The sequence below is a fragment of the Anguilla anguilla genome, chromosome 4 (assembly GCF_013347855.1).
Source record: "Anguilla anguilla isolate fAngAng1 chromosome 4, fAngAng1.pri, whole genome shotgun sequence".
NCBI lineage: Eukaryota > Metazoa > Chordata > Actinopteri > Anguilliformes > Anguillidae > Anguilla > Anguilla anguilla.
This window is the reverse complement of record NC_049204.1, coordinates 26,999,013-27,012,555: the sequence shown is the minus strand read 5'-3', so window position 1 is coordinate 27,012,555 and position 13,543 is coordinate 26,999,013. Positions and strand designations below refer to the sequence as shown.

The 13,543-nt window shown below is 41.9% G+C and overlaps 1 protein-coding gene across 1 annotated transcript in view; it reads right to left on the bottom strand.

Moving 5' to 3' along the window:
* Positions 1-13,251, bottom strand: part of ror1 (receptor tyrosine kinase-like orphan receptor 1) — an 87,365-nt gene extending 74,114 nt beyond the window's left edge. Inside the window, exon 1 of the mRNA XM_035412673.1 lies at positions 12,895-13,251. Within this exon, the coding sequence (XP_035268564.1) occupies positions 12,895-12,991 (97 nt within the window). The 5' untranslated portion in view covers positions 12,992-13,251. The remainder of the gene's footprint in view (positions 1-12,894) is intronic.
* Between the last annotated feature and the right edge of the window lie 292 nt (positions 13,252-13,543).

Here is a 13,543-nt window from a genome sequence, read left to right as displayed (position 1 = left end):
CCACTTAACCCCGCTGAGCCTTTCTGCTTGAGCTGGCTCTTTCAGGCCGGGCCGGCTCCTCCTCACACGCTGCCTCCGCACAATGTCCCCGCCCGCGTCCCGCAGGCTCAGGGGCCGCCGCCCCTCTGCTCCCCAAACAACACGACAGCTGGGGGTGCGGGCCAAAGGGGGACAAGGCGGTTCTGTCTCCAAGAGACACCCCCCCCACCCCCCCCCCCCTGCAACTTCCATCCCCACCGTCCTCCATTCATGTCCCCCCCACCGGTCGTCATGCCAATCAAGCGCCTCTGTTAGGTCAAGAGTTATTCACACGGCGCTATGGGGGACGTGGGGCGCTCCCATTCAGAGCCCGCCGCGGGCCCCCCTTACCGCGCGGCTCATAACAGGCCGCCCCTTCGCCGTGGAACGCGGCGCGCGGCTCCCGTGGTAACCGTGGCCCCCTCCTCGTATTTATCGCTTCCTAAATATGATGGATTCCTTGCCCTCTCCCCGGCTAACGGTGTGTGGAGGAGGTCTGCTTCTCTGCCTCTGGGAGATGCAAGGGGCCTGGTTAATGCACTGTCAAACAGGACACAAGGCAGACGTTGTGAACCGACCGCTTCGCTCTCTCGCTTCGATGTACTTTTCCGTCTCCTACACTCAAAAGACCTTTCCTCCAAATAAACGATGCGCAATTGAAAGTTAACAAATAGGCCTAATAAACAAATCCCTTTTGCCCTCAAACCCCAAAAGGCAATGCCTTTTCGCTAACGGAAATAATCAGTCAAGCCTTTGCTACTCAACCATGGTCGCAAAACTGCTTATTTAGTCAAGTACTAGAAATAGAATGGTGATCTTGCTGATTTGAAAGCCAATGGAAAGAAATACTCCATTACAACAATGGTAAAATAAAACTATGTTGAAAAATGTGGAGTTCAAACTTATAAGATGATCAAAGGGGTTATTTTTAGTTTTCACCATCGAGCTGTTTTGTCAAACAATTTAAGAAAATCAAGCCAAATCCAAGCTTTGCAGTCTTCTCTGATTAGGTACACAAGTCAAATCCTGTGGTGCAGTCTTGCTGAAGCCTAAAATTACCTTTATTCACTACATTCTAATGCATTTCTCTGCGTACTTGATCACAGGCAACATGTTCCCACAGAACAAGGGCCTACTGGCAGATGCGTTTGATGGACATTTTGTGGTTGGAAAAGTGCCGTCTGCCTCCCACAACCACTCTACATGTTTCTGTTTATTCACCAGCAATTGGTGTGAAACACAGAAATCCTATGACTACAGAGAGAGGGAAGGCAGAAAGCTCTCCAAATCTTTCCTGTGATCCCAGCTTTAATAGACAAAAACTTCTTAAAATAACTTGGACTGAGGTCGCTATAGCCTGTGCAGAAGAAAATACAGGAAGGAGAGCTGTGTCTGTGGAAGGCCACCATTCAAAACAGGCAGAGAGAATCTGTGAAAAAACCCAGTGGGGCTGCCATGCTAATTTTAGGAAGCTGGGGTGATGGTCTGGCATGGGGTGCCAGTATGGACCGGGCCCATGAACCCGGGTCCAGAGCAGAGGGACCTGCAGGGCACAAAGGAAGCAGAGCACGGTGGAGTGCAATGCCGCTCCACTGGCCTTCCTTTCCGCAGGGCCGCGGGCTTCAAAGACCCTCCTCCAACTCCAGCGGGTCCCGTGCCACGCCTGTCCATCCCCTCCCCCCGCCTGATGGGGGAAGAGTCGCTGCTTTGTGGCCCATGTCCCCCCCCCCCCCCCCCCCCACACACACACACACCTACGAAGAAAAACATCACAGCTACTAGGGCTAAAAGGCCAGGTTTTGCCTCTGTGACCTGGAGAGTACTGTATAAGCTCACACTTGGAAAGAACCGTTTACTTTCACTGCCAAGCCTGGAAATACTGGAGGCTTGTTTGACAGGCAGATTTCATGCTTTCACCATCACTTTAAACTTTGTTATAGCACCTAATGTCCTAATAGTGCTAATAATGCTGCTTTCTATTGCAGCTAAAATATTCCCAGACTCCATAGCTCTGCTTTCTGGGGAAAAGGTGAAAATGACCCCAAGAGGAAGCACTATTTTAATAAAACATTTTAATGAAAACAATGGCAGCAATGGACTGGCACATTACCATGGCTCTAGCCACCTCCAGCGTGCTTCAGTGTTTACTCGCAAGTTCTTTTGGCTGAGACAAGTAGAAAGAAACATACAATCAATCACTGGGCAAAACTCAGAAGGCACTCTTGCCCAGCTGAAACCTGCAGCTGGGAACACTTTCCCTGTGACTGAGCCGACTGTAGCCCCAGAAAACCGTCTCTTCCAGATATTATGGAGCTGCCTCCTGGTGTTGAAACACTGGCCGAGTATTTGAATTTCGACAGTTCTCTCTATTCATAACAAATGTCTTCACCTTAAAAATGACTATGAGATTCTGACTTAAAATGAAAGGGCTGAAAATGTGGGATGGTCACTACTAAAGCCAAATATGAGTCTTTTTTTCTTATTTAAACACACCACAGTAAGAATCACAAAATGAAGACTTCAAAGTGACTTGTCCAAGAAAAGTATAAGGCCCTAGTGTTTATCTACATTAGAGGGAAGCAAGGAAGTATTATGGGCAGCAACATTGACTCTGCAATCTACATGCGGAGTACTATTTCACCAATCTCTGTGGTCAGCAAAACCACCACTAATTGTTTTCACATTACAAAGCAACCAGCCAATTTTGCCTCTTGATTTTTCTCCAGGACCACCTTTAAGACTCGCACTGCATGTTATGCTACTTTCTCATTTTCAACAAAACAAAAATTCTTCATCAGACATTTATAATTGTACAAAATACTTTTTTTTAGTTTTGGCTTCATTTCATCAGACCACACACATAAAAGCACGTACACCCACATAAACTTTCCACATATCTGTTTAACCAGTTGCTTATTTGCATACAGTTGAAAAGTGTATTTTTTAAGTAGGAAGAGCAGTAGCTGAAGCCTCTTTGGAAGACTTGAAAAAATTCACTCTGTAAGTCAGCCACTAACAGTCTTTGAAAACCCAAAAAAGAAAATCTAATAAATGACATCAAAATGATTTGGTACATGGGTAAGTTCCTCTAGCATGTCACTACTGACATTAATTACAGATATCACTCATTTCAAAGGTTTGTCAAATTTGGTCTCTGCATCTTTATAACAAACATACAAGCAAACCACCCATAGTTCAGGAAGCAAAACAGCTAGTCATGTCGATTACGTATAAAAGGACAATATAATTTTAAAAAAATTTTGCTTAAAGACCGAGAACAATAACCTTTAAAAAAAAAAAAAACACTGATCTGGTAATACTGTTGAGATGGGGAATAGCACAACCAGGTGTGGAACCACCAAAGCCCGACTAATTAATTTCTGCAAGTTTCACTCTTTCAAGTCACAGGCCAGCAATCAGTTTTGAGATGTGAGCTGCATCGGACTTCACTCTCCATTTCCTTTGTGGAACCGGGACCCGGACGCCGGAGGAGCGTTGCGGACATGTTTTAACCATGAGCAGCGGCCTCCTGATTGCCTCCTAATTTGTTTAAAGAGAAAACAAAGCGAGGGAGCGAGGCTGTTTGTCAGCAGTGCGGCGCGCCGAGGAGACTGTGGGCAGGGCGAACACGAGGAAGCTCGTTAGGAGAACGCTTCCAGCATCGGAGCCCGTCATTACAGCCTGCGCACGGGCAGCCTGGCGGCGACTGCGCCCGGCTCGGCTCACGCGCCGCAGAGAAGCCAAATCCTGTTCCAGGGGAATCTGCCGGTTGACAAACAAGCGCGCGTGCAACCGGAGGCTAGTGGTAATGAGCAGACTGTCACCAGCCATGACACAAGCAACATGGGAGGGGCTACAACACCCGCAGAGGAGGGTTTAAAACGAGCTAAATTTCAATTTATTATAAGAAAATAATCACAGTCTCCTGGGGTGGATAAACACTGAAAGTGAACCCTGACAGCGGTAAGAAAATGGCAGGCTTTACACACGGCCTTGACGAAAGGCTGGTCATGGTAGAGTAGGCTTAGCGCTAGGGTCGGCAATAAAGCGGTAATGAATCATCTGGAATGCCCTCCGTGGGAAAGGTAATTATTTCAAATGACCAGTCAAACACAGCATTTCAGAAATACTCCAAAAGGCATGACAGTCAGGTTCCTTGGCAAACAATGCTTTAACATCTGTACAAACAATTGCTTAGACGTATACAAGATGCTGAAAGAGAGAGGGGATTTTTTTGTTTTGTTTCGTCAAAAAAAAAATGTTGGCTCAAAGACATGAGCAGCAGATCTCGAGGCTGTGATAAGACAAAGAGAGAGGATTTTTTCTGGGGAATTCTTATCATAAATACGGAATATTTGAAAAGCCGAGAGGAGTTCAAGCTGAGAGAGCTTGTATGAGCATGAGCAGGTTTATAAACCATGGAAGCAGAAGCCTCCATTGGCACCTCTTTTTCAGGAGGCAGAGAGTACAGTATGGCAACAGACACATGCCCCACTGCATTCCTCCCCAGTTATTTGATGACCACCCAACTGGACTTAACACTTGAGGCTAAGAGACAGTATCCCATTGAGGTACTCACAGCCAAAAATCCTGTCGTGGGACCACACTATCAGGAAGCACATACAGACCATAAATGCAAACAGAGATAAGAAAAAAGAATTATAGCGCGGTCAGCTTAGTTTACAGTAAACCAGTTTGGGGTCAGATTCCAAATTTAACACCACACCCAGGGCCCTGTATGGCAGATGGATCTTCTCATACAGGAGAATATTTATCTAAACTATTTACTAGGCAGCCCATGTCGAAACACAAACAGAGCTGAAAAGGAAGAGACAAACCCACGCTCAGAACCTGCTCATTAACTGGCCCGTCAGTGGTTTTATAGGAGAATAACATCTGAAGTCTGCTTGGCTTGCCTAACGGAGCTGTTTTTAACAGAAGAATCTATATCTGTTTTATCTTTCCCGTTTAATTTTCTGGCTCACTGTGCCCTTTTATCCCCCTGGCTCCTCACACGTATCTCTTTTCATGCTTGTAAACTGCCAAGGTATTAAGGGCCAGACTAGCCACTAAAGGAGAATCCATTAATTCATCAGTTTTTTTTCCTCCACGGGCTTCCGTAGCGCCTGAAACAAAGCACTCCTACAGGCCGTGTGGTTTCATTTCCTGTCCACAGTGAAACTGATGCCCTCAGAAAAAATCAACACAGACGCTGAACATACCAATAACTTCACTTGGTGTTGGTCTGGGTCCAACTGCACACAAAAATAATAAAATAAAAATATGTATTTTACATATTTTGGTGCCAGTGTTGATAAACATCCAAAAGGAAATTAAATAACTGTTAGTGGAAATATGAAAAGCACATTCAGCGGGCGAACTTAATTTTCAACACTCCACTGATTTTTATCCTCTTTTAACAGACTCCGTTGAGGTCAGGGGCATTCCTTTTCCCGCGGAATACATTTTTCATATGAAGCGCACCTTTTTAGATTCCCGCTCACCCACATTAGTGGAGCCCCATTACAGACCTCAGCTTGCAGGGCGTATCGTATTAAGCTAAACTGCCGGTTCATGCTAAGATCTGGGACACGGCGCGACGCTGGAAGGAAGGCTGGAGGTAGCGGCGGGAGGCCAGCGTCTGTGTGTATACACAAGGCTTCAGCGCCGGGGTCTGGGGGAGAAATATCGCTCCCGACGTACAACACTGTTCCATACGGCCCTCCGACCCACCAGCTGAGAAAAATTAAATACACACAAATCAAAGATTTAATGGTTAATACGTCAACTCGGCTGCGCCACGGTCCTTAGAACGCGCCTGAGGAGCGGCACCTCCGCTTCCCTTCCCGCTGCGCTCCTGATACAGGCCTCCCCTCTCTGTGGCGCTGGGCGCCTTTCGTGCCGCGGCCTTTCAACCGAGAGCGGCCTCCGCTCTGGCTCCGCACATCGGCAGCACTTTCCCTCCGACTGCTCGCGAGAGGAAACGGACCGCTGATTGCTAGGAGCTTTGGCCAACGATCAACAAAGAACCCAGGAAAAGGAGCTTTTTATTTTTGAGTTCTACGGTCGCAGTGGTGGAGCATCCATTCCACCCCACCAAATAGCTGGAGATGGAGAAACAACAGGCTCGTGTAATGAATTCCTCAAAAAGCACTTCTCAGATAATTAGCTGCCAGTCTACCTTGCTTTAACTTCCGATAAAGGCAAAGAACAACACTAAGAAGCCAGTGAAACTCACTGCAGCAAATCTAGAATTCTTATACAGCTTTATGACCTATAATAGTGCAAAAATGTTGCATTTCTTCAAGGTGTTAAAATCCAGTTAATTTACTAAATCTTCTTACTCTACAGAAGCACTTTATCAATACTAACAATAATAAACTAAATAGGCTAACCACTGGAGCCACACGATTTTAGGAATGTTGGCTCATTGGGTTTGACTTGACTACAGTTTCTCTTTGAAGTACAGAACCAAGCCTCAATAGCAAAGCACAATGCTGAAATGCAAGCCAGCGCAGTCTGTTTATATGACTTATGGATAGCAACATACAGAGCGAAGCTCAGTAGCTGAACCTGGCTTGTTAAACTACTGGGCTTAAACTAAACCTCTTTAGGAGAACTAATCTTCAAAGGCCAAAGAATTCCTAGCCCTCAGCCTACAACAGGATTAAAGTCTCTATGGTTACTGATAGTAATTACCAACCAATAAAGTACAGGAAAGTAAAACAGACTTTTGTATGCTAAATAAACAACACCAGATAGGAGGAGCATTCCCAAACAGATTAGTGTCCAAGAAAAACCTATATAACCACCAGTCAGATGTAGCCACACATCCCTGAGTGGGAAGTCCTATGTACAGTCTGTGAAGGACAGTGGAGCTCAACCATTCAACCGTTTGGTTTTCCTTCTTTACCTCTTAGTTCATCTTTGATATATAAACAACCAAGCTGAGAAAAGGACATTAACACCGAATACCCCACCTCCCAGATGGTGGCAGCTGGTAATAAGGAAATGTTCAGTTAAAATTTCACTGTATTCAAAACAAATCATTAGATGCCCGTAAAATTTAATTTCCTGCTATTCAAACCGCACCACTATAACACAGTACAGCAGGGAAGCTAGTTAACAAGACCCTTTTCCCATCTGCAAAGAGTGTTAATGCCTTTCAGCACAATCTTGCTCAGTAAATGCTTCCACAACAAGTCCGTGAAGATGAACTTAATCGAGTTCCCAAGACAGATGCAGATATGAAATCGGATTAAAGCATATCTTGTCATTGTCAGGTCTTGTCACCATTTTATAAATGATGATCTAAGCGAATTTAACCAAGTAAAGAAGTTAGTTCTGCAACACACGTGACGCAGCCTGCCTTGGAATTAAATTTTTGAGGGCTTATCTGTGTGTTACACCATAGAAAAAAGCCTGACTCACAGCAAGATAGAACCTGGACTGTCATTATGTCATTCACCATGCTGGATGGTGATCGCAACGATCAAGCCTTCCCACTACAGGCAGCTCTCCCACCGTGTCACTGCATCATTAGCAGTGATGAAATGATATGTGTTATCATCTGGAACACAAGCAGAACCCCCCCCCCCCCCCCCAGCACCGAGCCAAGGCTCTTAAGTGTTTATTTCACTGTCCAGCACAGGCTGCTCAATCACTATATTTAGGCATTTTTGTGCTGTACGGTGGACATAAAATACATGAATAGTTTCCACTCCATTTTATTCATGGGAAACAAGTTGCTTCTATTTTTTTTTCTTATATTGTTTACACCAAACTAGTCTGCTATTATTTATTTTTGCACTTATGCTGCTAGTGAGAGGGTGGAACAAGGCTGAAGTTCTACATGAAAAAGTATAGAAGAGTGCTGACAATAACCTTGAGAGGGGAACCTTAAGGATTCATCCATCCATTACTTTATGCATTTTTACTGTTCATTCAGCACAGTACAAGGAAACAAGCATGCAAATTCCAGGGTTATCCTGCCAATCATCTTGAACCAGCCAACTGGAGTGCACAAGCCATGAGCAGTCCAGGTACAGCGAGCTGCCTGTGAGGAAGGTATCCTCAGAGCTCATAAAAAACATGAGGGGAAAAAGCATGAGCCAAAGCTTTCCCTTCAAAGGCCCATTCACCATCTTGTGTGCTTGTGGGATTGCACTTCGGTCAAATATCCCTTAGTCAGGAATGTGCATGGATCATCTAATGGGCTAATGTAGGAAATGGCCGCTGGTGCAATTCTAGCTTTGGAGGAAGAATTGTGTCTAAGATAATTACAATCTATGTACAGCCATCTAAATAAATGATTCCTCATCCATGTGAGAACCTGTTAAGAGCTGTGCTGACTGATAGGTAGCATATATTTCCATTTTCAAATAAATATTAATCGTTGGCAGAAAGCTCCATAAAGCTTAAGTATTCATTAGGGCACAGGGAGTGTGGCAGTTCACAAAGGCCTAATTGTGGCCAGTGAAAGATTTGTGAATCTTCATGCAATAGAATTTCTTAAGCCCTTAATGTAATGCAAACAGTCTTTAAAGATTTACAGCTGACACATTTACTGCAGAATTTAAAAATCTATGTTTCATCCTGGCTCCTGTAAAGAGAAATGTAACATGATTTCTTAGTATTAAGTTAAATGTTGCCATGGAAAAAGGCCATTCTAGCTGCTGAATGTGATTTTTTTTTATTTTGAGGGTAACTTGATAAGTCATAGAAAATTCCAATACAATTTATTATAATTGTACATTGTTTCTCAAATTAACTCAAAAGCCCTATGAATATGATGATTCATATCTCTTGCACATGACAAACTAGCAACTGAATTCACCGGAGAAAATTAAAAAACTACCCTGCTACCATGTACTTCCCTATTGAATGTTGTGAAAACTGCCTTCAAAACATGATAGTCTTCATAAGAGATTCAACTTTAATGCTTCTTTCAAGGAAGAAAAATGAACTAAAAATCATAGGACGCCTTAGTCTTACACAGGCAAGCGCACACGCAGGCGCACACACAAAATTTGATGGAAGGTGGAAGACGCCACTCTGGGCACTTCTACAGTTTCATCATTCGTCTGTGTCCCTATAGAACAGGATCTCACATGCCTTGACTTCCCCAAGTTCTTGGTTTCTTATGCTGTTCTGTAATAACAGGCAAGGGTCTCTATGGTTGCCTTATCTTAGCAGTGAAAAAATAGTACCTAATGTTCCTGGATTGAGGCTCAGTGTGTTTACCAATGATGTTTTTTTTCACCCAATGTTTGGTTTTCATTGATATTATTCACTCAAAAATAATAAATTAATAAGGCCTGTTTTGGATAGATGTGAGGGAATTAGTTGATAATACAAAAAAACTAAAAACATTCAAGTCATCTAATTTTGGATGAGCACAAAATTGATGTATATTCTGTTGCATTGTATTTCTTTTATAAGAATAGAAATCACCGCGCTCACCTGTTTTAATTTGTTTGGTGCGTTGAAACCAGTGAAATATCGTCAATTGAAAAGAAATTGGTTCGCACTCAAAAAATGGCTACAAAGCTTCAAAAAATGTCATTATTTATTTTTTTATTTGTTTTCTCCAATGCAGAATCAATGCAGAATCTCAAACGTTTCTGCATGCTGCCTTCTTCAGTGTGCAGGTATTTCTTCAACTGAAAAGTTCATGTCTTGAACCATTTGGTAGGGCAACTTATCTGTTCAAATGTTCTTAAAAAGAATAACAAAATCAGTTTACATTAAAAGTTAAAGGCCAAACTTTGGTTATACTGGCTTTGTTATTCTTTTTAATTGAGTTATAAAGATTTCTTATAAAGATCTTCCATTTTCCATTCCAAGTTGAGACTATTCCATTAAGTGAAATTGCATTCACATTTTAGTGTGGTAAATCACCCATTTTGCACTGCAGAGCAAAATCTTACATAAACATAAAAGGCATCGGGCCTTTACCATCTATTCATTATGTCCAATTAGCAGTTTTTGAACTGATCTTTGACAAATCCAAAAATCGAACAGTCAGCATATTGGCTGTGCCTTCCACACAGCCCTATTCAAACAGTGTCTCTAGTGGTACCACATCATTACTGCAGTATTTCTTCAGTGAGTGAGTCAGTGAGTTAGAGACACCGTTTCTGGGGCTTCTTTTTCCATTAACAGTCCAAAAATAAATAGCTACAGTAACATAGCCTGGGGCAAGGCATTCCAATTCCGACAGGGGAGCCGTTTATAAGACATTTCTTTTAGCAGGGAAACCCCACATTTACAGAAAAACTACAGTGATTATGATGGTGATATCAAGGACATCAAGGCAACAGGAAGGCAAACTGTGAGCTACGTTATAGTCTGTAAGGATAATGTCAGACAGTATTCTGCAATGCTGTTCTAGCTCAGTAATGATAATATTTGGTACCTACTACTGACAGTTGCTATGGTACAGACTGAAACACAAATTCACCAAGAAGCAGCATAGCACACAAATACAAAAATCTGGCACAGCACACAGCTGCTGGATTCAAGACTTTGTCTAAAGATCCAACTGAATCTCTGTCACCAAAGACTATATTTGATCTAGCACAATATTAAATTAAACAAGTGTTACTTTAAAATATTCTTGGTGTCTTTGAAGAGGGTTTTATTAAATTTGGCTGGAAAATAACTTAAATGACCTAGCCAGCTGGTAATTCACTTCATCTGTAAAGACTCTTATACAACTGGTTCAAAAATATATATTCATAGTAAAAGTGTTTGATCAAATGTATATGTTACTGAGTATGACAATGTAAGTTTAAACAAATGTGCTAAGAAAGAAATGGCAGTGAATGTTTGAAAAAGGGGGGAAAAGTACATTCCTACATATTAACAATGTTGTTTTTTTAAAATGCAAAGGTCACTGAGTGACTCCGGTATGATTATTTTGCATGAGTTCAGTGCGAGCTTAGGTGTACGAGAAGCTCCCAAAGAAGCTGTACTTTTTTCAGGTAAAGTGGCTTTAGTATCAACATTTTGTCTGGTTGAAGTCTTCACTGAAATGGTTCCATCCCAATGATTTATGGTCTTCGTGGCGTTATTAAACTGAAAGACTGTCATGGCAGGATGCCCTTTCCACTTCTTTTTTCCAGAACTATAGCATTTAGTTCTAATTCTAGGTTGCATTTTCAGAACTATCATAAAAAATAACATTTAACCATTCATAAAACATTTATTTATATTTGTATTATTAGTACCTTCTGTTCATAAGACATCAAATACCACGAATATAATTCATGACTGCAGAAAAAAGCTGACAAAAGATATGTTTTAGTATGGAACGGATCGATTAAAGACGTCGGCGTATTCCTTTGTAGAATGTCACTGACCAAATTATATTTAAATGTCCAATGAACACAAAGCAATTAACACAAAGTCAATCATGTAACCAAAAATCTGAATGAGAAGCACTAAAAAACAATTTTATAAAGATGGGAAGCCACGTTCACAAAATAATGCGCAGAAATGCTACACCTCTTCTTCGGCAAATCATGTTATAACAGAGCAAGGCGATGTTTACGCGGATCATTCACAGGTTAAGTGTAAGGAGAATGGCTTTGGGGTTTCGCAGTAATCGGCCAGTGAAGGCAGATCATCTACAAAAGATGTCTTCCGGCCCTGGAATTAGAACTGGATTGAGATAACTGTAAAGAGTACAAAATGCAAACTTAATGCCGAAGTTGTGATGAGATTTGAGCCACAGCTTGAACTGAAAGGCTGATGTCAATCTAGTACAACGACAATATTAACAATACAATACATCATGAAACGCCTTTCACGTGGAACCTCTGTGTGCAGGTAGAAACCTCGTATTTCAACTCTTTCAACTCACTTCACGCCTGCTATGGCCACATTGCAAAAAGATCACTTCACCGGGCTTGAAAGTGCATGTGTAGATACTCTTGGCACCTTTGAAAATTTGAATCCAAAAAATTCCGCCTTTAACGGATGCAGTTTGCAACTGAAAGGCTTTGTTTTGTTAGAAAGGGAATCTTATACTGTGATGCTTCTTTTTGCCGCCTCATTCGACTTACTCAGCTTACTCACAGTAGGCCTATACAAGCGCTGCAATATTAACATTAATATATGCCAATTTAAACGGGCCTATTTTTATTTTTCAAACTGTGAGATTACAGTAACACATTCATAATAGCGTACACGTGATAATCCATGCTCTACATATGATATCAAATGCTGTATTTGTTTTGTATCTATAAAGCATTCCAGACAATCGACTTCCAGCTGAGAGGGGTGAAATGGTGAGCCACTCTATCATCGCTTTTAAAGAGTGCCATTGTCTCTGTATTGAGGTGCAAATTAAATCTCTGTTTAAATTTGGTTTAGTAAAAAGACGATGTAGGGGTGAGCCACTGTCAATTAAGACCATTCTAACAGCACATAACTTCCTCAGATTAGGAGACCTTTTGACCAACACTTCGTGAATTATTACCATGCTATTTTATCATTTTAATCTATGAGTGACCATAGTTAACATCGTAGTAGGCTACACTTAATTTAACACATGGTTAACAACCCGTTTCTTCATTTTTATTTTAAGCTATAAAAAAGCCAAGATGAAAAATACACAATCAGCATACTTTAGCCAAATACGAGATAATAGTATCATGGAAAAATACATTTAAAGAACAGTCATGTCCATTAGGCCTGTATACTTAGTGGATCTAATCATAAATATCCTCAAAACTTTTAAAGAGATGTGGAAGTTTCCGACACGGGCTAAATAAATCGCTGAAACGAACCAACAAATCACGTTCAACCCAATCTAAGTCATATATTTGGCGTTTTGACTATGTAAAGTTGGCAGAATAAAACTTTTCTTACCGGTTGCAATATGCATCCCAAGAACAACCTGCAACAGAAGGAAGTTGAGCTGACATCTCCGAAGACGGTGTTTCACTGTTGCCCGTATATAATGCATTCCTTTGAATCTTAACAGCGTAAGCCTACGTGCAGTGGTATGGTATCTTTACATCCACTGAACTCACGTCCAAACTTTGATTTTAAAAAATAGTTTTGACGTTTAACTTTTGTTCCTTGTCCCGTCTCTGTGCACCACTGTCGGTTTCGAGCGGCTCGTCGCACTCAGTGGCGTATGCTAGAGTCAAAGACTTCTTATCCTTGTCGAAGTTGAGAACAGTTCTGCTTTACCTCCTCTCTCGCCACACTTCCAAGGAACCCTCTCCGCCGAGCACAAGCCATCTGGCTCTCATTATAAATCGACGTGTCGCCACCTTGTGTTGTAAAAGAATAGGCCACATTTCGTTTGTCATCCCGTTCAAGGAAAGGGCACTGTACTTTCTGTTCAGTAATTCTAACATTTACTTTTAATTAATACCAACATCCAACTATTTAACACAAGTATGTAAGACAATAGCCTATAGTAGACCTATTCATTGACTTCAAATGTTTTTCCCCTTAACAAATTCAGGATGTTTACATTGATGTCACAAACTTTATATGAAGATTAGTG